The sequence below is a fragment of the Prionailurus bengalensis genome, chromosome E1, assembly GCF_016509475.1.
Source record: "Prionailurus bengalensis isolate Pbe53 chromosome E1, Fcat_Pben_1.1_paternal_pri, whole genome shotgun sequence".
NCBI classification, from domain to species: Eukaryota; Metazoa; Chordata; class Mammalia; order Carnivora; family Felidae; genus Prionailurus; species Prionailurus bengalensis.
Genome location: NC_057347.1, coordinates 56,367,198 through 56,389,719, shown reverse-complemented (window position 1 = coordinate 56,389,719; position 22,522 = coordinate 56,367,198). Strand labels below are relative to the sequence as shown.

The 22,522-nt window shown below is 56.4% G+C and overlaps 1 protein-coding gene across 2 annotated transcripts in view; it reads right to left on the bottom strand.

The window, feature by feature from the left end:
• Positions 1-2,910: 2,910 nt before the first annotated feature.
• Positions 2,911-22,522, bottom strand: part of MGAT5B (alpha-1,6-mannosylglycoprotein 6-beta-N-acetylglucosaminyltransferase B) — a 71,504-nt gene continuing 51,892 nt past the window's right edge. The window contains exons 11-18 of one of the 2 annotated variants that reach the window (XM_043585679.1): positions 21,855-21,985; positions 21,413-21,418; positions 12,213-12,368; positions 11,288-11,434; positions 11,009-11,125; positions 6,195-6,269; positions 4,817-5,073; positions 2,911-4,434 (exon numbers count right to left, since the gene is read on the bottom strand). In XM_043585679.1, coding sequence (XP_043441614.1) covers positions 4,236-4,434; positions 4,817-5,073; positions 6,195-6,269; positions 11,009-11,125; positions 11,288-11,434; positions 12,213-12,368; positions 21,413-21,418; positions 21,855-21,985 — 1,088 coding nt within the window. In that variant the 3' untranslated portion in view covers positions 2,911-4,235. The remainder of the gene's footprint in view (positions 4,435-4,816; positions 5,074-6,194; positions 6,270-11,008; positions 11,126-11,287; positions 11,435-12,212; positions 12,369-21,412; positions 21,419-21,854; positions 21,986-22,522) is intronic. The other variant, XM_043585680.1, reaches the window with a different exon arrangement.

Genomic DNA, 22,522 nt, shown 5'->3' with positions numbered 1-22,522 from the left:
CCCCCATCAGGCTCTGCGCTGACAGTGCGGAGCCTGCTTGAGATCTCTCTCTCCCTCTCTCTCTCTCTGCCCCTCCCCTGCTTGCGCACTGTCTCTCAAACGCTCTCTCTCAAAATAAACTTAAAAAAAACCTAAAAACAAAAACAGAAAGGAAAGAAAAAGGAAAAGGAAAAACAAGTAAAAAAAAGAAAAAGCCAGAAATTTATTCTCTCCATTATGGAGGCCCAGGGTCTGAGGCCTGAGGTGTGAGACCCGAGTCCGCAGCTCGTGCTCCCCCAGGGGGCTGGAGGAGAGGAGACTTTCTGGCCTCTTACAGCCTCGGGGGCTGGCGACAATCTTCGGCATGGCTGTGTTTGTGGCTGCCTCTGTCTGCACATGGCTTTTTCCCGTGTGTGTCTGGGTCCAAGTGTCCCTGTTGTTATTTTTATTTTCACGGTTTAATGTTTATTTATTTATTTTTCAGAGAGAGAGAGAGAGAGAGAGAGAGACAGAGTGCGAGTGGGGGAGGGGCAGAGAGAGAGGGAGACACAGGATCCAAAGCGGGCTCCAGGCTCCGAGCTGTCAGCACAGAGCCCGAGGAGGGACTCGAACCCACGAACCGCGAAATCACGACCTGAGCTGAAGTCGGCCACTGAACCGACTGAGCCCCCCCGCCGGTGCCTCTTGTCCCTCCTGTTTCAGGACCCCAGTCATTGGACTCTGGGCCCACCCCCATCCAGTAGGGCTCCAACTTTATCACGCGTGCAAAGGCTCTCTCTCCAAATGAGATCACATTGGCAGGTGCTGGAGGTTAGGACTTTGACATACCTTCTGGGGGACACAATTCAACCCACAATACTCTCCATCTCATTCTACCCAAGCACAGCCCCCCCCCCCCACCCCCCAGCAGCTGTGGCCTGGAGAAGACCCTCCAGGCTTGAGGTCAGAATATGTGGCATCGGTTCTGGGCAGCAGTGGCGGTCGGGAGCCTCAGGGCCCTCAGCTGCCAGGAAGGGGCGATGAGCCCCTTGATCCTGGAGCACCTGGAGGCAGTCCTGAGCCTCAAGCCCAGAAGCCCCCCTACCCCCTACTGCCCATTCCTGTTTCACCTCCCTTCTCGTACCCGGGCCCCGACCTGCCCGACCTTGTTTCCTCCTCCACCCCCCTGGGTGGCCTATTTCCCGTACTTCGTGCAGGAGGAGCCAGAAGCACAGAGTTAGGGGGGGGGTCCCACAGCCACAGGTTGGTGTTCTGAGGGGCCCCTGGCATCGCAAAGGGAAAGCGGTCAGCTGCGGTGCCGGGACGCAGAGAAGCTGAGCCCACCAGGTTCCGGCTGCAGGAAACCAAACTGGCAATGCCTCCCAGGCCTCTGCAGAGACCGCAGGGCACCCTGCCCCCTCCGCTGCCCTCCAGCCTCCCCAGTCCTGGGGAGGGGTGCTTGTCAACAGCCTCCCAGGGTTCTCTCCTGCCCTCGAACTTGGGACTCAAGTCTTGGAGTCAGCTGGGGCCCTGGGCTGTGGAGACGGGAGGGAGGGGCAGGGCAAGTGAGTAGGTCCTCGACCCCATCGACCCTCTGGGAGCAGAGCCGGGAGGTGGGGCTGCAGAGAGGAGCTACCCCGTCTGGATGTCAGCCCAGGGGTTCACATCAGATGCTCGGTACAAACACCCGGAGGGGAGCTTTTTCAAACTTCGGATGCCAGGCCCTGCTCAGAGACTGGGTTTTACTGGTCTGGATGCAGCCCGGATGTGGGGGTGGCGGGCGCTCCCCCCCCCCCCCCGGTGATTCCAAAGGCTGGGGAGGGGCGTCATCGGAGACTGGTTTCCTCACCTGTCAGCGGGAGGATGACGTCACCTTACGGGGGTGGTGGAGAGGCCGGCCTGGGCCCGTTACTTCCTCCCCTGTCCAGTGGGCGCTGAGGAGGGGGGCCGGGCACCGGTCCAGGGGGGAAGGGCCGTAGAACTCACAGCCTCCCCCACCCCGGCATCTGGTCCTACATCTGGCCTGCAGGCTCTTCCCAGGGTCCCCTTCTCCCCTTCCGGCTGGCCAGCGCCCCACACCCTCTGCCCGCCCCACCCCGCCTGAGTTCAAAGCTTGAGAGCATTCAGAAGTAGGCTCCTGTACAAAGAATTCTTAAAACCCAACAGTAAGAAACAAAGAACTGATTGCAAACTGGGCAGGAGACCTGAAGAGACCCCTCACAGAGAAGATCACAGATGGGGAGTAAGCATATGAAAAGATGCCCCCACATCCTAGGCCATCAAGAAATTGCAAATTAAAAATCAATTAAAAGTAAGTAGAGGGGTCCCTCGGGGGCTCAGTCGGTTAAGCGTCCGGCTTCGGCTCAGGTCATGATCTCGCGGTTCGTAAGTTCGAGCCCCACGTCGGGCTCTGTGCTGACAGCTCGGAGCCTGGAGCCTGCTTTGGATTCTGTGTCTCCCCCTCTCTCTGCCCCTCCCCTGCTCGCACTCTGTCTCTTTCTCTCTCTCAAAAATAAACATTAAAAAAACTTAAAAAATAAATTAATTAAAAATTTAAAAAAATGACAAGTTGTGTGTCCGACCGTCAGCCCTGTGTCTGAAGTACAGTATGGCCAGTATTAGCCAGTATTTGTCACGATCTGACTCAGGCTTTTATCAAAATTTATTTGTGCTCTCTGACCTCGCGGGGGCCAGCCCGAGGTGAACGGAACCGGGTACAGCCCTGCTTGTTGAGCAGGGTCCCTGGAGTCATGGTGTGGGGCACCCGCAGGGACTTCCCTTGGGCAGCCTGACCCGGGGAGCACCGACTCTCTAGCCCCAAGCACCCTGTGTGCTCCAAGAGACACATGCAGCAGGGCCCCAGGGCCCCAGGATATCCGAGCCACCTCCCCCCACGGCCACGCCCTGGCCGTCCCAGGAAAAGATAAGAAACAGCACACTGCTGTCTGCACCTCACATCCCAATAAAATATTTATTATTTCAAGAAATAAATCTTTAAAAAAGAGAGAGAGAGAAAAGAGTGTCTCTATTGCTTTCCCCCGACGGGCCAGGTCCTTGGCGACCACTGAGTTTCTGCGGCTGCAGGGGCCACCCAGGCCCAGAGAGGGGTCTGGCATTGGGAGGCACCCCACCTCGGTCCCACGCCGGCTCGCTCCCCTCTCCCGGCTCTCAGGGCCCTGGGCTGCCTCCCTGGCAGGGTGGAGGGTCAGGCCTGGCTGGGGGAGGGGGGGGGTGGGATTATAAAAGGGGCTGGGGTGGCAGTGTCTCTGGAGGCCTGACCTGTTTATTCGGGCAGGGCTCCGGGCCTGGGGAGGAGGAGGAGGGGGTGTCCTGGGGCCGGGGCAGGCATGCCACACAGAGATGATGCTTGGGTCCAGAGGCGGTTGGAGGCTAGAAGAGGCTGGAGATAGGGACACGCAGCACTGGGGAGGGGGTGGGGGGGGGGCCTACCTGGGGGCTAGCGGGCCTGGGAAGCCAGGGACTAGACTGGACGTACCATGGGCTACAGCTCCGTCCCCAGCCTTTGCCTACAAGTGATGCTAAGGGGTGGGGGTCCCAGAGCCTGCTGGGCCGGGAACTGAGGCTCTGGGGACAAGTCCATGGCCTGGAGTCACAGTCATGCCAAGATGAGTTTGGGCAGAAGCCCGAAGTGGAGAGAGCTCGAGCAAGCGGGAGAGAGAGACGGTTCAACCCAGGGTCTAGGCGGCCCCCGCACTCCCACTGTGCCCCCCAAGTATACAATGGGGGGGGGGCGTTGCAAAGGCAGGCGGGATGGGGCTGAGAGGAGGCATGAGCAGGGTCCCCCAGCCTGGCCTCCCCCCCCCCCCCCCCCCCCCGTCCCTTGTCCCTCTTGACCACAAAGGGACAAGACTGACCCCTCACACATCACTCTCTGGACCCTTCAGTGGGTCATCGGGCAAGTACAGCCCCTGCTCCCTCCCCATACGTCCTAAGGCCCCATCGTGGGCCCGAGAAGAACCAGGGCCCTCTCTCCATCTGGTCCTCGCACAAAGCCAGGGGCCCCGACCACCTGCTCCTGCCAGCGGGGCCCTCTGCTTGGCCACCACGCTGTCACGAGCCCGCGGATGAGGACGAGGAGCCTGCCTGGGGCGGGCACCCGGCACCTGGACAAGCTGCCCCGCCCCCTCCCCGCGTACACTTCCTGGCCAAGGAAGGAAGCTCCAGTCTGGGGGCGTCGAGGGGCGGGCGGGTCGCTGGAGCTCGGAATCTGCTGGTGCTTTCTCCTGCGGCAGGGAGGGCCAGACGGGCGGGTGCCCTCACAGACAGTCCTGGCACAGGGCCACCTGGCCCTTGCGGAAGTCTCGGCAGGGACAGAGCCGGTGGTACTTGGTGCTGGAGCCGGCGCAGCTGAACAGCAGCGGCTCCTTCTGCAGGAAGCACTCGCGGCCGGGCTGGGCGAAGGCCGGGTACAGGTGGTTCATCTCCGACTCGGTGCTGTCACAGGGCACCTGCAGCCTGGACAGGCACGGCGGGCGGCGCTCACTGCCCCAGCCTCGCGCCGCCCGCTCCCCTCCCCGTTCTGTCCTCAACAGGGACCCCGTTTCCAGGAGGCCCGGGGACAGACGCCGGGCTGCCGCCCCCCTCTGCCCGCTATGAGAAAGGACAGGAGGACGGCTGGGCAGGTGGGGCTGCAGGCTGAGCCACCAGGAGGACCCCGGGGCAGCCTTGCTGGCCTGGACCTAGAAGAGGCTCAGGGAGGGGTGGAGGGCAGGGGCTGGCAGGGGGCGGGGCAGGGATCTGGCAGGGGGCGGGGCAGGGATGGCACCAGGACCAACAGGCGTGCTGCACTGGGCCGCCCACGGAAGGCAGGTGGGGGCGGGGGCGGGGGCTCACTCACTTCTGGAAGGCGTCCCGGCTGTTGAGGAAGGGGAAGAAGGAGGGCTCGCAAATCAGCCCATGGTCCAGGCAGGCGTCCGTGCAGGCCCTCCCAGCGGTGGCCAGCCAGGCTCGGAGGGAGTGCGCTGGGGGCCAGGCCCCGGGCGCCGAGCTGGCGTTTTGGGCCCACTCCAGGTGGGTGGCATTGGGGGCCAGGACGAAGGGGCTCTGTGGGGCTCGGGCCCCTGGCGGGACAGCGCCTGGGGCTGCACAGAAGTCCTGCAGGAGGAAAGCGGGCGGGCGGGCGTTAGAAGGGGAAATGGGACGCTGACACCCGGGGGTGTGGCCTCGCCACGACAACAATCGTACCACATCGGGAGCTTCCCGAATACCAGGCCAACCGCCACGCGTTATGCCATTTTTTTCCCCCCTCGTGACAACCCCATCAAAAGGGTACCACTATGCCTCCAGCTATTTCGGCAGTTGGGGGGCGGGGAACGGAGGCTCAGAGAGGTCAAGGAAACTGCCCAGGGCGTCACAGCTGGATGGCAGGGTTTGATCCACCCTGTGCTACCTCATGCTTTGGCTAGACTCAGGGTTTCTACCCTGAGGCCCATGTGCCCCACCTGCGGTGTGGACGGGGGAGGGGAAGGGCTCTCCCGGCAGGGATCAGTTTCAGGGACCACCCGTAGGGCCCAGCAAATGCTTTCCTGTGAGTTTCCTGATGACATCCCAAAGGGCGGCTGGGAGCTGAGAGTCCCAGGTTCTAGCTTCTGGCCCTGACCCCACCAAGCCCTCTCTGCTGCAGGCCTCAGTGCTCCTGTGTGTCAAGCACTCTCCAGCCCTCAGGGCCTGGGGGCAAGGTGCAGCCAGAGGCCACACGCTATCGGTCTGAATATCAAGTAGTTATAAAGCCATCTACCTGTACTTCCGCTGCCCGGCTGGGCCCTAGAGCTTGGAAGGACCACCCTTGGGCCCTCAGGAGGCTCAGATCCCCTGGGTTCTCAGGGCGGAGGACCTGGTCCCCAGCCCAGTCTCATCCCTGGGGGTGGAGGGGGGGGTCCTCCATACTCCCCAGCCAATCAGTTACCAGACTTGTCCACGACTTCTTTATCAAAGTAAAAATAACAGTCTGTTTCTGTGTTGTGGCATGGGGCTGGGCTCTCGAGCTGGACGCCCAGGACCGCCCCACCTCACCCCCAGGCCTGGCCTCCTGGCCTGAGCAGTGCAGGACCGCTCCCCTGCATCATCTCCGGGGAAAGTACCCGGACGGACAGGTGAAGAAGGGGCGGGGGTTTAACGGACACAGAGCCCTGGGTGGAGACAGCGTCCTCGGGGCTGATGGGGTTAGGGGAGGACCCACCCCTGAGGGCGGAGAGCTGGGGGGGGGGCCCACCTACTTGGTGCTGGATGTAGGCGTGGATTCGCTCCAGCATTCCCTCACAGCTGTACTCGTAGGGCAGGTAGGGGTCTACCTGTGGGAGAGACCGGAGGACACATGGGGGAGGAGCGCCGGGCCCCTCCCTGACCCGGCTGCTGGGGGCCAGCCCTGCTCAGCACTGGGGGCAAAATCTGGTGCGTCTGGAAGCCCCTCCCCCCACACCATCTCCCTGGCCCCTCTGGATCAGCTGGAACACCTGCCTGTGGCCCTGGGGGCCATCCCACCCCCTGCCTGCCCCCTTCCCGGCTGCCCTCCCTTTGTCCTAAAGCTCAGCCCCCATCCCCTCCCGGGCTGTGATGCCTGCCCTTCCCACAGCCAGCCCAGATGTGTTCACCCTCCCCTCTTAGGTGACACCTCCTCCAGGAAGCCGTCCCTGAGCCCCAGCCCCACTCCTGTCCAGGACCACTCTCCTGGGTGGCACCCTAGAGTTCCTCCAGGGTGGAACTGGCACCTGTGTCATCATTTCTGATCTGTCCCTCGTGTCTCCCAGGTTACAGGCCCCCTGGAGAACCGGGGCCTGCCTGGCACAGTGCCCGGTATACAGTAGGTGCTCAGCAAGTAGCACCTCCAGCTCTGCCCGTATTCTGCCCAGAAGGTACAACGTTCACGAAAAGGAACACAGGGGCATCTCCCGGTCAGGTGCAGCGAGGAGAATTTGTAAGACTTCCTGCCCAGGCCAGGCACCTGGGAGCTACGTAAGACACGAGCCCCCAGACGGAGAGGCCACAGACCATCTGTCCGAGTACCTGACGGTTACAGAGCAGCCTGCACCGGGGATGAGCAGATGAGCCGAGTAGCTGGGGCCAGAGGAGCAAGGGGAATAGGGAGACACGGTGATAAAGGGGGTGTCCACCGCCCGTGAGTGGGCACCCCGCTTCCTTGCCAGTTACCTTTCCTGACCAAGCCCTCTCTGGTGACCCCGGCACACAGCCACCTTGGCTGGACGGGGCCGTGGGGATAGCCCATCCCAGACTCAGAGAGCAGCCTGGTTGGGCCTCCGACCTTGCTTCTCCCCAGTGTGTGTGCACGTGTGTGTATAAGATGCAAAGCGCATCTCATACGTGTGTGTGTGTGTGTGTGTTGTGTGTACGTGGGGGCGTGGGCGCCACACCCGGCCCAGCCCGATTCCAACTTACGCCCTTTCCCTGCCCGCAGCTCCAGGTGCTGTGATCTGACAGCTCTGCCCCAGTGGGAGCAGCCTCCCTCCCCCGTCACAGACGGGCAGCACCGGAAGCCCACTCAGGTGCACCGGGTGGGTCCTGCTTCCCATTAGACCCCACCTCGAAGGGCTGGAGGCCCATCCTGGGCCCTCTGCCTGGGGGGCATCCCCGACACTCAGGCTGAGGGGGGTGCCCAGGGAAACAGCAGCTGCTCCCCTTGAAACGAGTGCAGGCCTCCAGAAGATTCTCGGGACGAGAGCCCACCCATCTGGTCTTGTCCCCAGTTCTCCCTGCAGCTGAGAGCACTATTCTTCATCCACGGCTGGTTCCAGAACCCGAGAGAATCCGGGTCCTATACCCCAGCCACCGGCAGCCTTTGCGGCCCCAAGCGGTGCACGGCCCGGCCCCGACCTGCCCTCAGCCCTGGGGCTGATGGCCACGATGGCCCCGGCAGCCGGCTCCTGCCCAGCGGTTCCCTGGACACCTCCAGGGTACCAGACCTCAAGCCCCGGCTAGAGATCGGGGCCCGGAGGAGAGAGTTCCCCTCCAAATGCCACTCGGCCTGCTCCACAGCAGCAGCCCCCCACCCCACCCCGAGTCACTCCCGCTGCGCTTTGAAGCCCACATCACACGTAATTCGCATCAGCCAGCCGCGTCCCGCCTGCCATGAATCTCCACCAGAGGAGCCAGCCTGCCTGGAAATTACCCCCATTAGGCCTAATTACAGGTGCTCACGGTATAATCCGTCTCGACAGGCTGGCAGGTGCTGGTCCTGCGCTGGAAGGAGAGCGGGAGGCGGGGGGTGGGGGGGGTGACAGGGGTCTCTCTCACCTCCTCCCCGTTCCTCACCTTTCCTCCCCCCTCTCCCTGTGAAAGGCCCTGGGACTTGCCGCACAAGCTGTGTCCCCTGAGGGTGGCCCTCATTGGTCCTCTCGGCTCCTGCCAGCTGTCCCCAAATCAGTTCTCCAAAATAGCATTGGGACACATACCCAGGCTGCTTGGTGAAAAGGCAGCTGCCAGGGCCACACCCGGTCCTTTAATATCAGATGCCAGGCCCAGGAACCTGCATTTTAAACGCCTGCCCGGGCGAGCGATTCTTGAGTAAGGGGGTGTGAACTGCCCGGGAGGCAGGCGGGGGTGGCGGGACCCCCGGAGGGGCTGAAGGCAGCAGGCGGGTAGGTTCGGGGACCACCTGTCAGTCTCCGCTTGGCAGATCGGCAAAACCTTGGTTCCTTGACCCTTTTGTTATTGTGATTTTTTTAAATTAACTCATTCCCAGAATTAAACAGACGTTGGAGCAAAACAAAACAAAAAGGTCAAAAGAAAAAACAGTGAAAGGTAAGTTTTCCTCCCATCCCGGACACCCAGGCCCTTCCCCAGGGCAGCGTCCGTTACCGATTTCTTGTGTGTCCGACCGGAAAGAACCCACGAACCGAAGAGCACGTTCACTGACAGGCCCCCCCCACAGCCCGGCTCTGTTCTGCGGACGGAACATATTTCCACGTGCTCGCTGAGCTTAGCAATGTCTCCTGCAGGCTGGGCCGGACCTGAGCCCTGGGGGGTGGGCTTGCTGGTATGTCGTCTACCCCCTGACCTTGTCCCCTGGGTTAGAAGCCTTGGAGGACTGCTTTTCAAGGGGAGGGGAGGAGCGGGAGGAGGATGGGGGGTGGGGGGCCCTTCCCATGCCGCGCCCACCTGGAACGCAGAATGGGCCGTGTGTCACCGCTGGGGGCTGGGGTCGGTCAGTTTCCGGCTTTTCTCCTGCGTTGAGGCCGCCTGGGGAGCCCCTCACCCACTACGACTGTCTCTGGCTGGCTCCGCCCTGCGAGGGTCCCCAGGTGCAGCCCTCATCCACCCAGCGATGGAGGTCACGCTGGGATGTGACCTACCCCATAGGTCCCCGCCAGCACTGACGGCCAGGGGCCAGCTGGGGTGACCCACTCTGTTAGACGCTGTCTCATTCTGTCACTCCAGGACGCTCCCTCCTGGGATCACTTTCCAAATAACCGACTTGTGCCCCCGGGTCACCTCCTGGAGGAACCCGATCGAAGACGGCCCGTGGCCTGGAGGGACTCACGGCAGAGACTGCCTCAAGCTGACGCTGAAGAACGGAGTGGAGGGCGTCACCCCCTCACTGCTCAGGGAGGTTCCAGGGGCTCAGCCACCTGGCAGGTCGACCTGCCCGTGTCCCTGACGACTACCGACGGGCGCAGGCTGTGACACAGCTGTGTTCTTCCGGGCAGCTATGTTCTACTAGACAAACGTCGCCGCCAGACAGGAGGAGGGAAGGACGAGGGTGTGGTCAGTGGAAGAACGGAGCAGGCCAGGGAGGCGGGGATTTTCTGGGGGGCCTCTGACGAGGGGGGACAGAGGCTGGGGTTTCCGCGTGGGAGTGACTGGTGGCGAAAGGAGGGTGATTGAAAACAAGCCACGGGCGCCTGGGGGGCTCGGTCGGTTGAACGTCCAACGCTTGGTTTCTGCTCAGGTCATGATCGCACGGTTCGTGAGATCAAGCCCCGCATCGGGCTCTGCGCTGACAGCTGGAGCCTGCTTGGGATTCTCTCTCTCTCCCTCTCTCTCTCTCTCTCTCTCAAAAAAAAATAAACTTAAAGAAAACGCAAGCCTGCCTCACGGTCAGAACAACCAGGCGGGGCTCTGGGTCCAAAGCTAAGCCCGTAAGTCCCCCGGGGCTGGGGTGGAGGGTCTCTCCCTGCCGGTCTATGCCCTTGAGTCTGGCAGCGTCCCCAGCTCCCCTGGGGCAGCAGTGTCCTCCTGGGACGCGGCTGTCCTTGCAGAAGGAACCAGTGTTTCCTGTCACTCATTTGTGGTGGCCTCACCAAGACGAAGGCTCGCCAGGTTTCCGGGTTTGCCCCAGACCCAGAAGTTGACCCTGAGCAGTGCGTGCCCTCCCCTCCCTGGGGAGGGCACGCTCAATTAACATGGTGCTGGGCAAGGAGGGAGACAGGTCCAGAGGGATCATGGTGAGCAGAGTCGGACCCCTTTCCGAAATAAGGGAACCAGAAGAGCACAGGGGGCCGTCAGCAGTCACCACTCCCACACACGTGCCCCCACACATGGCAATGCCCACACACCTGCTGGAGGAAACCCGGAAAGTTCTCCCCCTTGCTACGCGAAGGGTGGCCCTGGGCCCGGCACCGCCCCAGACCTGCTGAATCCCAACCCGCATTTTAACAAGACCCCCAGATGACCTGCCGGCACGTTTATAGTTTGAGGCACGCGGTCAAAAGGCCACAGAGCCACACCAACAGCGGAGTTCAAAGACCCTCCAAGCGCTACTCCTGAGAAACATTCACTCAGCGCCTGACACGTGCAGGCAGTGCTCACAGGGCTCAGTCTCCGAAGGTGCTTAATAAATGATTCCGGATCCAGGGCTGCCGTGTACGGTTGTGCAGGTTGCTCACAGCACAAAGGCATTTTTTTTTTTTTCCTCCCCCGCCAACTCGAGTTGGTAAGTGGGGACCACCCCACCCCTCATCAAATTTCCCAGCCCAAGCTTACGAGTCTGAATTCACCAAGAGGGACACCTTTTTCTAATTACGGCTAAGACCCGCAGTGGTGGCTGATGGCAGCCCTGACTGGATCTGAGCCTCACCTGGGTTCTCAGGATGGCCTTGATGGCCGCTTCAAACTCCTCCGAGTTGTTGTAGTCGACGGTCCACACGTGGGGTTTGCCAATGAAGTTCTCTGCGTAGGGGTGCTGGGAGAACAGCTGGCGGGGCAGAGAGAGCAGCCATCTCCCCCTGTGCCTGCCTGGCCGGGCTGGGCTAAGGGGACGCCCCCCCCCAACTTGTCCCACGTGGCCTTTCACCCCAGGCCTGTCTCCCTCTTCCGGGTGATGCGGGGGGCTCCGCGTCAGACCCTCCCCACTCACCTCTCTGGAGGTGGGCTTGCCTCGGAAAAACTCGTGGTTGAGGGAGCTGTGGGGCGGGCTAAAGCGGGCCTGTAGGAAGACGCAGCCGTTGGCGATGGCCTCCAGCGGGGCAGGGCCTTCGTAGGGGAAGCCGAACCCTATGAAGAGCTGAGGAAGCCAGATGGCACAACGGTCAGGGAAGCCTGGGCACCGCAGCCCAGGGCCCCAGGGAGCCAGGGCGGGGACATCCACAGGAGGCGGCCGTGTGCCACGGCACACACTTCCCCCTCTCTAGGCCTCAGTTTCCCCATTCGGGAAGAGGAGGTGTGATTCGGTTATATCAATGGCCCGTGCCTGCTGCGGCGGGCTAGGATTCTGGAGGGGGCAAGACAAGGGTGAGGGTCTCAAGCTTAGGAGGTTTCAGACCCACACCTACAGCTGAGCTTAAAGGACCTTTACCCACACACCCTAAAAACGATTCACTCAGCACCTAACTTGCGCCAGGAGTGCTCACGGGGCTGGCCCCGCTGGAAGGCGATCGATACATGATTCTGAACCCCGGGCTGCAGTGTAAGGTTGTTCAGGTTGCTGGCTGCACAAAGCCGCTCCTCCTCGCCCAGCCCACCCACAGACACACATATCCAGGGGGCCTGCGGGAAGAGCTATGGTTAGAGCAGGAGAGGACCCGAATGCTCGCTGGAGGCCCTCCAGCCTCAGCTGACCCCGATCCCTCAGGGCCCAGCACCAGAGTCAATGCTCATTGTACCCGCTGCTGCTCCAGGAATACGGTGCAGAACTTCCAGAAGCAGTCAGTCCGTGGAACTCCAGCCAGGGCGTGCCCCCAGCCTGCCATGCGTTCAGCGGCTCTAACAGCAAGTCCTGGCCCAGAAGTCCACCGGGCTGCACCGGTACCGAGGGGGTGAGGACGGCGGGGGGCGGGGCTCACCTTGGCCTTGCGCAGCAGCTGCTGGAACTCAGGCTGTGGCAAGAGACCGTGGTTCTTCACGAAGGCCGGGACCTCGGGGGGCCGCTGGCTCTCATAGTACACCGTGCCGTGGATCTCCATGTACTTGTTCAGGATGCCCAGAAACTTGTCCTTCCCCTGGAAGAGGAGGGTTGGGCGTGGGAACCTCGCCCCAAATGCGGAAGGCAGAGCCGTCCAAAGAGACACCCCTGGTCTGGAAGCCAGCAACTGCGGAGCCGTCAGCCAGCTGCGTGACCTCGGGCAAGGCCCCTCCCCTCTCTGGTCTCCATTTTCTTCATGTGTGAGCTGCAGAACTTGCACTAGACCAGAGAGGCTGCGGGACTATTTTTAGCCACGGAAGTGTTTCCTCTGCAAGGAAACCGTATAGGGACTCACATTTAAATACACCCAAATGAGGCCGCTTCGCCTCCCCGGAAACCCCTGATGACCTCTAAGAACATCTGAGGAGCTGCGGGGCCAAGGTCATCTCATCCCTCCTTCTCTGTCTCCCTCCATCCTCCACCCATCGTCCATCCATCCACGGAGCACATTTTTATGGAGCGCTTGCTATGTGTTGGCACTGAGCTCAGGCAGGGCCTTCGTCCCCAAGGAGGACACCCGTGAGTGAACGCCCGCAAACTAGCAAAGGCTCAGCCCCTCCAGACGCGAGTCCCAGCTCCAGGCTCTGCTTTCGATGTGGAAACAGGCCCAGCCCGGGGGGAGGGGGACAGCAGGAAGCAGGGCACAGAGGAGGAGATAACAGCTCAGCCACCAGGCACCCGTCGGACGCCCTGAGCCGGGAGGTATGGGCAACGTAGGATCTCATCAGGAGTTAAGATTGGGATCTGCCCCTGGGTTGTACTTCTTGGGGGCTTCTGAGACTCACAGAAGAGAGGAAAGGAGAAGCTGAGAACAGAGGAACTTCGCGATCATAGAGACGGCGGGGCCAGGGAGGGGTTTTGTTCAGGGAGGGCAGGTCCTCAGCAGGCCGACAGACAGGTCGGAAAAGAGAAGGCAGGTTCTCTCTGTCCCGCTGGCTAGCCATGAGGTCAGACAGCAAGGAGCTTCAGCCCAGGTTTTGTCTTGTAAACCGCGGCTCTTGAAGAAAGTTATCAGTGGACATCAAGATAATGAACAGTTCACGTTTTGAGACTCCAAACTGCACACGTTTTTCGTAAAAAAGCCTTCCTCGGGGCGCCTGGGTGGCGCAGTCGGTGAAGCGTCCGACTTCAGCTCAGGTCACGATCTCGCGGTCCAGGAGTTCGAGCCCCGCGTCGGGCTCTGGGCTGATGGCTCGGAGCCTGGAGCCTGTTTCCGATTCTGCGTCTCCCTCTCTCTCTGCCCCTCCCCCGTTCATGCTCTGTCTCTCTCTGTCCCAAAAATAAATAAACCTTGAAAAAAAAAAATTAAAAAAAAAAAAAAAAAGCCTTCCTCTCCGGGTAATGGTGTAGTAGGTGAAGCATATCAGCCCTGCCTCTGAGAACGACCAGGAAAGATGTGGACGTACAAAACCTTGTGCGAAGGTGGTGAAAATCTAACAAAGCGTGAAGAATTACAAGGCCAAGATCTGAGAGGAGAAGGGCAGGAGACTGTTGAGGTCGCTGCTGAGACCAGGCTTCCCCCACAGGGGCACCTGCTGATTCCAGAGTCAGCAGCAAGGAGGCTTGAGCAGAGCTTCTGGTCACCTTGCAGAGCTGGGGGACAAGTCAGAGTTCGGGGCCTGCCGAGTTGGGTGGCGGTGGGGGGGGGTGCTGATGGAAACTCCTCCCTTCGGGTTGGAATTCTGAGGAATTACACGCTGGTAGAAAGGGCGGGCCGGAACTAGAGCAGCCCCTACAGGAGCTGAATCTGTCTTAAATAGTCTCGAGCACTCTCACTGATCTGAGATTGCTGGGGCCCCAGCCACAAGCCAAGAGTGTCTGGAAGAAGACGGCATCGTCCTTGACCTCGAGTTATTTCTACAATTTTTTTATATTCATTTTCCGGAATGAAGGAGGAGGAGGAGGAGGAAGAGGAGGAGGGGGAAGGAGGAGGAGGAGGAGGAGGACCACCACAGCACTACCACCACCAATGAAATCCCAGTCAAAACCCCAGCAGGCTTAGAAGAAACAACTTGACAAGAGAAGAAAGCGGGCAGACTTACATCACCTGATTTCAAGACTTATTGTAAAAGTACACTAGTTAAGGCCGTGTGCTGTTGGCGTCAAGACAGATCAATGGGATAGAACAGAGAGTACAGAAATAGACCCGCACGCGCATGGCCAATTGATTTTTGGCAAAGGCACAAAGACATTTCAGGGGAGGAAGGATCGTGTCTTCAGCCAATGGTCACGGAACGTTGCGCGTCCACGTGCGAAAGAAGAAAACGAATTAGAAGTTTAATCTGCCCTTCGCATCATACACAAAAGTTAATTCACGACGGGTCATAGACTTAAATGTAAAACCTAAAACTATCAAACACTGGGGAAGACCCCTTGTGACCTTGGGTTAGGCAAAGATTTCTTAGATACGACACCAGAAGCACAAGCCATAAAACACTGGACTTCGTTAAAATAAAGAACTTTGTGGGGCGCCTGGGTGGCTCAGTCGGTTGAGCGTCCGACTTCAGCTCAGGTCACGATCTCACGGTCCGTGAGTTCGAGCCCCGCGTCGGGCTCTGTGCTGATGGCTCAGAGCCTGGAGCCTGCTTCCGATTCTGTGTCTCCCTCTCTCTCTGCCCCTCCCCCGTTCATGCTCTCTCTCTGTCTCAAAAATAAATAAACGTTAAAAAAATAATAAATAAAAAAAATAAAGAACTTTGCTCTCTGGAGAAGGAAGACAAGCCTCAGACAGAAAATATTTGCCAAGCATGTATTTGATATGGGACCTCTATTCAGAACGTGTAAAGAACTTTAACAACTCAATGATAAAACAAACAACCCAATTCTTTAAATGGACAGACTTTGAAAAGACCCCCAAAAGGATACAGGGAGGACAAATAGGGCCGCAAAAATATCTTCGCCATCATCAGATGTAGGGGACTACAAGCGGAAACTGTACGATATCATTGCACATCTGTCAGAATGGCTCAAATGGAAAAGACCGGCCATGGGAGTATTGACGAATTTGCAAAGGAACCAGAACTCTCACACGTTGCCGGTAGAATCGTAAAATAGTACGACCACTGCTCCCCACGGCTCCGAAAACGTTCAACGTAGTTCTACTGTTACGATTCAGCCAATTCACGCCTAGGGATCTACCCAAGGGAAATGAAAGGATATGTCCGTACAGACGTTTGTACGTGGATGTTCATAACAGCTCTGCTTGTAACGGCCAAATACTGAAAACGACCCCAACGTCCACTAACAGGTGAACACACACAGAATATGGGCTGGGTACCTCCATACAATGGAACACTATTCAGCCATAAAGAGGAAACAATTATTGATACACGCGATAACACGGATGAATCTTGACATAATTATACTTGGTGAGAAAACCCAGACCAAAAACTGAGCATATATCAGAGGAGCCCATTTATATAAAATCATAGAAAGTGAGATCACCACTAACCTGTGGTGACAGAAAGCAACTCACGGGCTGTCTGGCAGGGAGGAGGGGACAGGCAGGAGGAAGGGAACCTGGGTGACAGAGGCACTATCCTGATTGTGGCGATGGTTTCACACGTATATACACGTATGTCGAGACTATCCATTTGAAACGTGTGGTGGACTGCACGTCCAGGCTCAGTAAAGCCTGTTAAAGATAGATTTAAAATTTTTTTTTTACTGTTTATTTATTTTTGAGAGAGAGAGAAACAGTGTAAATGGGGCAGGGGCAGAGAGAGGAGGGAGACACAGAATCGGAAGAAGGCTCCAGGCTCCGAGCTGTCAGCACAAAGCCCGATGCAGGGCTCGAACTCATAGACTGACATCATGACCTGAGCCGAAATCAGACACTTCACCAACTGAGCCACCCAGGCATCCCAAAAATAGATTTTTAAAGAAAAAATTTAAACACCTTGATTTTTAGAAAAATCGGGTGCATGACAATATGATCAAAACCCAAGAGAAACAGACAATAAAAAGAGACCCATAGAAGCTCTAGAAGCTGGAGTTACCAGATACAGACCTCAAGATAAGTCTGCTGAATGTAGTCAAGGCAATAGAAGACGAGGTTTGAAACCAAATGGAAATATTAGAAGTGAGAAATATAGCAGCTGAAATTAGGAACTGAATGGATGGATTTCACCGCAGATTGGACCCAGCTGAAGAGAGAATTCGTTTAGTGAAAGAACAGAAGGAAACATCCAGAAGGAAGCACACCGCAAGGGTGGAGATTACAGAAAGGAATGTAAGAGACAAAGAGGCTATGTATGTGGAAATAGAGACCCAGAAGCAAAGGAGAGAGAGAGAGAGAGAGAGAGAGAGAGGCAGAAGCAATACTTAGAGAGATAACTAACTGAAAATCTTCTAAGACGAACGACAGATCAAACCACAAATTCAAGAGCTCTATAAACACCATGTAGGATAAATCAAGAGAAAGCCACAACGAGGCACACCATAGTAAGTCTACTGGAAACCAAACACACAGAGGTCGTAAAAGTGACCAAAGGAGGACAACAGTTTACCTTTATTCTTTTTTAATGTTTATTTATTTTTGAGAAAGAGAGAGAGAGAGAGAGTGCGAGCAGGGGAGGGGCAGAGAGAGACAGAGACACAGAATCTGAAACAGGCTCCAGTCTCCAAGCTGTCAGCACAGAGCCCAACGTGGGGCCTGAACTCAAGAGCTGTGAGATCACGACCTGAACCGAAGTTGGACGCTCAACCAACTGAGCCACCCAGGCACCCCCTTTCTTTTTTTTTTAATTTTTAAATAAATTATATATATTTTAAATGTTTATTTAGTTTTGAGACAGAGACAGAGTGTGAACAGGGGAGGGGCAGAGAGAGAGGGAGACGCAGAATCTGAAGCAGGCTCCAGGCTCTGAGCTGTCAGCACAGAACCCGACGCGTGGCTCGAACCTACGAACCGCGAGATCATGACCTGAGCCAAAGTCAGATGCTTAACCGACTGAGCCACCCAGGCGCCCATGACAGATTACCATTAAAGGAATGGCAAGGCTCACAGAAAGGACAGAAGCCAGAAGACAGTATTTTCATAATGCTGAAAGAAAATAACCACCAAGCTAGAATTCTGTACACAGCGAACATATCCTCTAGGAATAAGGGTGAAGTAAAGGCATTTTCAGGGAATTAAAATCAGAGCACCTACATTGGGAGGATGTAATTAAACATTTCAATGTTCTTTTATTATCTAATAAAAGGTAAAGGTACTGACTTATACTAGACTGTGATAAGTCAAGGATGCATGTTATCATCTTTACAGCAGGCACTACGAGACTAGGAGAGAGTATGAGTCAGCTAAGAGGGCGTGAGTTTCAAAACACAGATCGGTGTAAAAGAAGACAAGAAATGAGAGGGGAAAGAACGTGGAACAGGAAAGAAAAAGAAATAGAAGTCAGCTAGTGAAATGGTAGCTCCAAAGCCAAATATATCAGAAATCACACTAAATATAAAAGGGCTACGTCTCGTAAAACTAAATATGCTCACAGAAGGAGAAGCAAACCATGAATGTAAAGTGTAGAGAGAATGTCTCTACACCCCCATCAATTTCCTCATTCTGTCGCAGGAGGCAGCTGTTAGAACGGTTTCTTGTGTACCTTTTCAGATCTTTGATGCACTCAAAGCATAGTTACATTTTCCTTAAAACACATGCACAAACGGTTCACGTTATATATATTGTTCAGCAGCCTTTTTTCACCCGTACACACACGTATTTATGTATGTATGCACGTGTATACGCATGTATGTGTCGTGAATGTGCATTATGTATGTGTGTATAATGCGTGTGTGTGTTATGCATGTGCGTGTGCACGCATGCATGTAAACTTTATTTTTAAAAAATTTTAAATATTTATTTTTGAGAGAGAGAGAGACAGAGAGGGTGAGCAGGGGAGGGGCAGAGAGAGAGAGGGAGACACAGAATCCGAAGCAGGCTCTAGGCTCTGAGCTGTCAGCACAGAACCCGACGCGGAGCTCGAACCCACGAACCGCGAGATCATGACCTGAGCCAAAGTTGGACACTTAACCGACTAAGCCACCCAGGCACCCCTGTTTTGTCTCTTAAAGTCCTCATATGAGTGAAGTCATATGATATTTGCCCTTCTCTGACTAATTTCGCTTAACATAATACCCTCTAGTTCCATCCACGTAGTTGCAAGTGGCAAGATTTCATTCTTTTTGATTGCCGAGTAATACTCCATTGCATATATATATACACCACATCTTTATCCATTCATCCATCGGTGGACATTTGGGCTCTTGCCATACTTTGGCTATTGTCGATAGCACTGCTATAAACATGGGGGTGCATGTGCCCCTTCAAAACAGCACACCTGTATCCCGTGGATAAATGCCTAGTAGTGCAATTGCTGGGTCATAGGGTAGTTCAATTTTTAGTTTTTTGAGGAACCTCCATACTGTTTTCCAGAGTGGCTGCACCAGCTTGCATTCCCATCAGCGGTGCGAAAGAGATCCTCTCTCTCTGCATCCTCGCCAACATCTGTTGTTGCCTGAATTGTTAATGTGAGCCATTCTGACAGGTGTGAGGTGGTATCTCATTGTGGTTTTGATTTGTATTTCCCTGATGATGAGTGATGTTGAGCGTCTTCTCATGTGTCGGTTGGCCATCCGGATGTCTTCTTTGCAGAAGTGTCTGTTCACGTCTTTTGCCCATTCCTTCACTGGATTCTTTGTGTTTTTGGTGTTGAATTTGATAAGCTCTTTAGAGATTTTGGATACCAACCCTTTATCTGATATGTCGTTTGCAACTATCTTCTCCCATTCCGTCGGTTGCCTTTTAGTTTTGCTGATGATTTCCTTCACTGTGCAGTAGCTTTTTATTTAGACGAGGTCCCAATAGTTCATTTTTGCTTTTGTTTCCCTTGCCTCTGGAGATGTGTTGAGTGAGAAGCTGCTGCAGCCGAGGTCAAAGAGGTTTTTGCCTGCTTTGTCCTCGAGGATTTTGATGGCTTCCTGTCTTACGTTAGGGCTTTCATCCGTTTTGAGTTTATTTTTGTGTGTGGTCTAAGAAAGTGGTCCAGGTTCATTTTTCTGCATGTCGCTGTCCAGTCTTCCCAGCACCACTTGCTGAAGAGACTGTCTTTATTCCATTGAATATTCTTTCCTGTTTTTTCAAAGATCAGTTGGCCATACATTTGTGGGTCCATTTCTGGTTTCCCTATTCTGTTCCATTGATCTGAGTGTCTGTTTTTGTGCCAGAATGTGGAGATTATTTAAAAAATAAAATCTTGGGGCGCCTGGGTGGCGCAGTCGGTTAAGCGTCCGACTTCAGCCAGGTCACGATCTCGCGGTCCGTGAGTTCGAGCCCCGTGTCAGGCTCTGGGCTGATGGCTCGGAGCCTGGAGCCTGTTTCCGATTCTGTGTCTCCCTCTCTCTCTGCCCCTCCCCCGTTCATGCTCTGTCTCTCTCTGTCCCAAAAATAAATAAAAAACGTTGAAAAAAAAATTTTAAAAATAAAATCTTAAGGGGCACCTGGGTGGCTCAGTCAGTTTAGCATCCGACGTAGGCTCAGGCCATGATCTCACGGTTCATGGGTTCAAGCCCCGTGTCCAGCTCTGCACTGACAGCTCAGAGCCTGAAGCCTGCTTCGAATTCTGTGTCTCCCACTCTCTCTGCCCCTCCCCCACTCACACTCTCTGTCTCTGTCTCTCTCCCTCTCAAAAAAAAAAAAAAACATAAAAAATTCTAAGCAAATAAAATAAAAAAATAAAATCCTAAAACTACATTTCCTCTTAATACATAAAGGTCCTCTGATATTCCTTTATTCTACAGTTTCTGTGATCCTATTTCATTTTAAAAGGCTATTTGAGACTCTCTAAGTTAGAAAAAGACAGATACGGCATGACCTCCCTTATATGTGGAATCTAAAAGAAGGGAGCTCATAGAAATGGTGGCTGCTGGGGGCTGGGGGTGCAAAAGCGGGGAGAGGCTGGTCAAAGGAACAAGCTTTCAGCTGGAGGACGCGCGAGTTCGGGGACCTAATGAACAGTGTGGCGACTGTGGTTAATAATACTGTAGGGTGCACTTGCCATTTGCTGAGAGAACGGATCTTAAGTGCTCTTCCCACACGCACGCGCACACACACACACACACAGATGACTGTGTGGGGTGAAGGTGTGTCAATCAGCTTGATCGTGGCGTTCCTTTCGCAATACACGTGTATATCAAGCCATCGTGTTGTACAACCTAAGAACCATACACTTTTCCCTTGTCAATTATTCCTCAGGAAAGCCGAGCAGAAAAACTCCAGAGCTCTGGGTTAACTTCGCGATTTATCCATGGGTCCCAACCTGCCGTCTGAAAAGGCCCCCCAGACGGGTCTTCTGATAACTGGCCTGTTTCCTCCAGCGGCAAGGGCAGGCCTACCTTCTGCCCCTCTTCCACCCACCCCTGCCCTACTCCTGCTCCCTGGGCTACACGCTCTCACAAAATAGCACCCAGGTCTGAGCCACAAGCCCTGTTTTCTGGGCACCCACATAAGACGGGCCTCTGGTACAAAATTCACCCAAGGCCTCGCCCTGATCCCGGCTGCTGCTCCCGTGAGGAGGTGAGGGCCTCAGTCTCCCCCGTCCCGCACTCCTGTGCCACCTGTCCTCCTGAACCCCGGGTGGCGACTGTCCCAGGATGCTCCTTTCATGCTGGTCATCAAGCCACCTCCGGCTTCCCCCAGCCACAGAGACCAGAGCAAAGATGTCTTTTTTGGGAGGCAGCTTCTTTGAGGTCCCTTGCAGAACAGTGTCGCTCCCGGCTATCACAGAGACGCCTGAGCTACAGATAAAGCCTTTCTCTTCCCAGACTTCATAACCTCTCATCTCTTGGGGCAGCTCTTTGGCAGTGTTGTTCTGGCAGAAGCAGATGCGGCCGGTGCTACCCCCGGCCCGAGCGCCCCGTGGCAGCTTGCTCATTTGGCATCACATGAGAATGACCTCCATCCCTCCCCCTACACCCTGTGGGGTCGGGGGGGGGGGGACTCGAGAGCACCCCCCCCCCCCGCCAGGGGATGCCCTACTGAGAACAGAGAGGAACAGGAGGAGAGACTATGGCAAGCGGTCACCATACCTGGAGCTGCCTCGTTGCCAGGAGGGCACAGAGAAAAGAGGAGAGAGAACAGGTCAATGAGCAGTGAGCACATGACCTCCCGCACAGGTACCGCTTCCCCGGGGACCCCGTCCTGAAGATGGGGCTCTAATCCTTAGCCTCTCCTGCCTTCTGCACTCCTGCCTCCCACCCCGCAGCGCCCCCAAGTCAAGCCTAAGCCCCCTTGCCGGGCTCACAGTGTTTATGGATCTGTTCCTAGGGAGGGTGGCGGGTCAAGGCACAGTCCTTGATAAAGGACATCGGAGAGCGTTGCACAGCAGGGGCCGAGGGGGGCAGGTTAGCAGCCCCCAGGCTGGGTATTTTCAGTGGCAGTTAGGGACCTCTCTTTTCTGACCCATCAGTGGGGGACAGCTCTACATCCAGAGCTGGGGGGTGGGAGTTCTGGGGGGGGGGGCGTTCTCACCTTCCAGATACTCGCCTCCTTGCCGTATACCACAGCCATGTTGCTGGCCTTGCCGCCTCGGATGAGCTGCTTCTCCGTCTCGTTGAGCTCCTCGGACACGAAGCCCATGAAGGAGTTGTCCGGCGTGTGAGCTGCGGCCAGACCACGGGGTCAGGAAGGGGCTTGCCACACAGCCACGGACGCGCCCCGGGTCTACCTGCACGGGCCCCACCAGAGGGGGCCCCGTTAGACAGGGACGGGGACAGGGGGCGGGTGGAGGAGGGGCAGAGCACCCATCAGTGTCCTGGCCCCGGGCCTCTCCCTCCCCAGAGCGGAGCCGTGAGCAGAGGGAACCCTGGGAGGTCCCCTTGCTCATTCGCAGACAGGCACAGCCAGGACCCTGTCCTGGTCAGAGTCCTCCCTCCCAGGTTCGCTCAGGAACCGGGGCTTTGGCTCCTCCCCTTTTCTCTCATTGGCGACACCCATCAGCAGAGCCGGTACCTGGTGGGACGTCCCACACGGCCTCCATCACTGCCGCCCTGGCCCGGGTACCATTCTCTGTCCTGGGCCACTGTGACGGCCGCCTACCCCCATTTCCGCCATTCTCGGCACTGCCTTTCAATTTTAGGTCCTGAGCAATCCTTTCAAATTTAGGTCAGACCAGGTCCGTCTGCACAAAACCCTGCGGT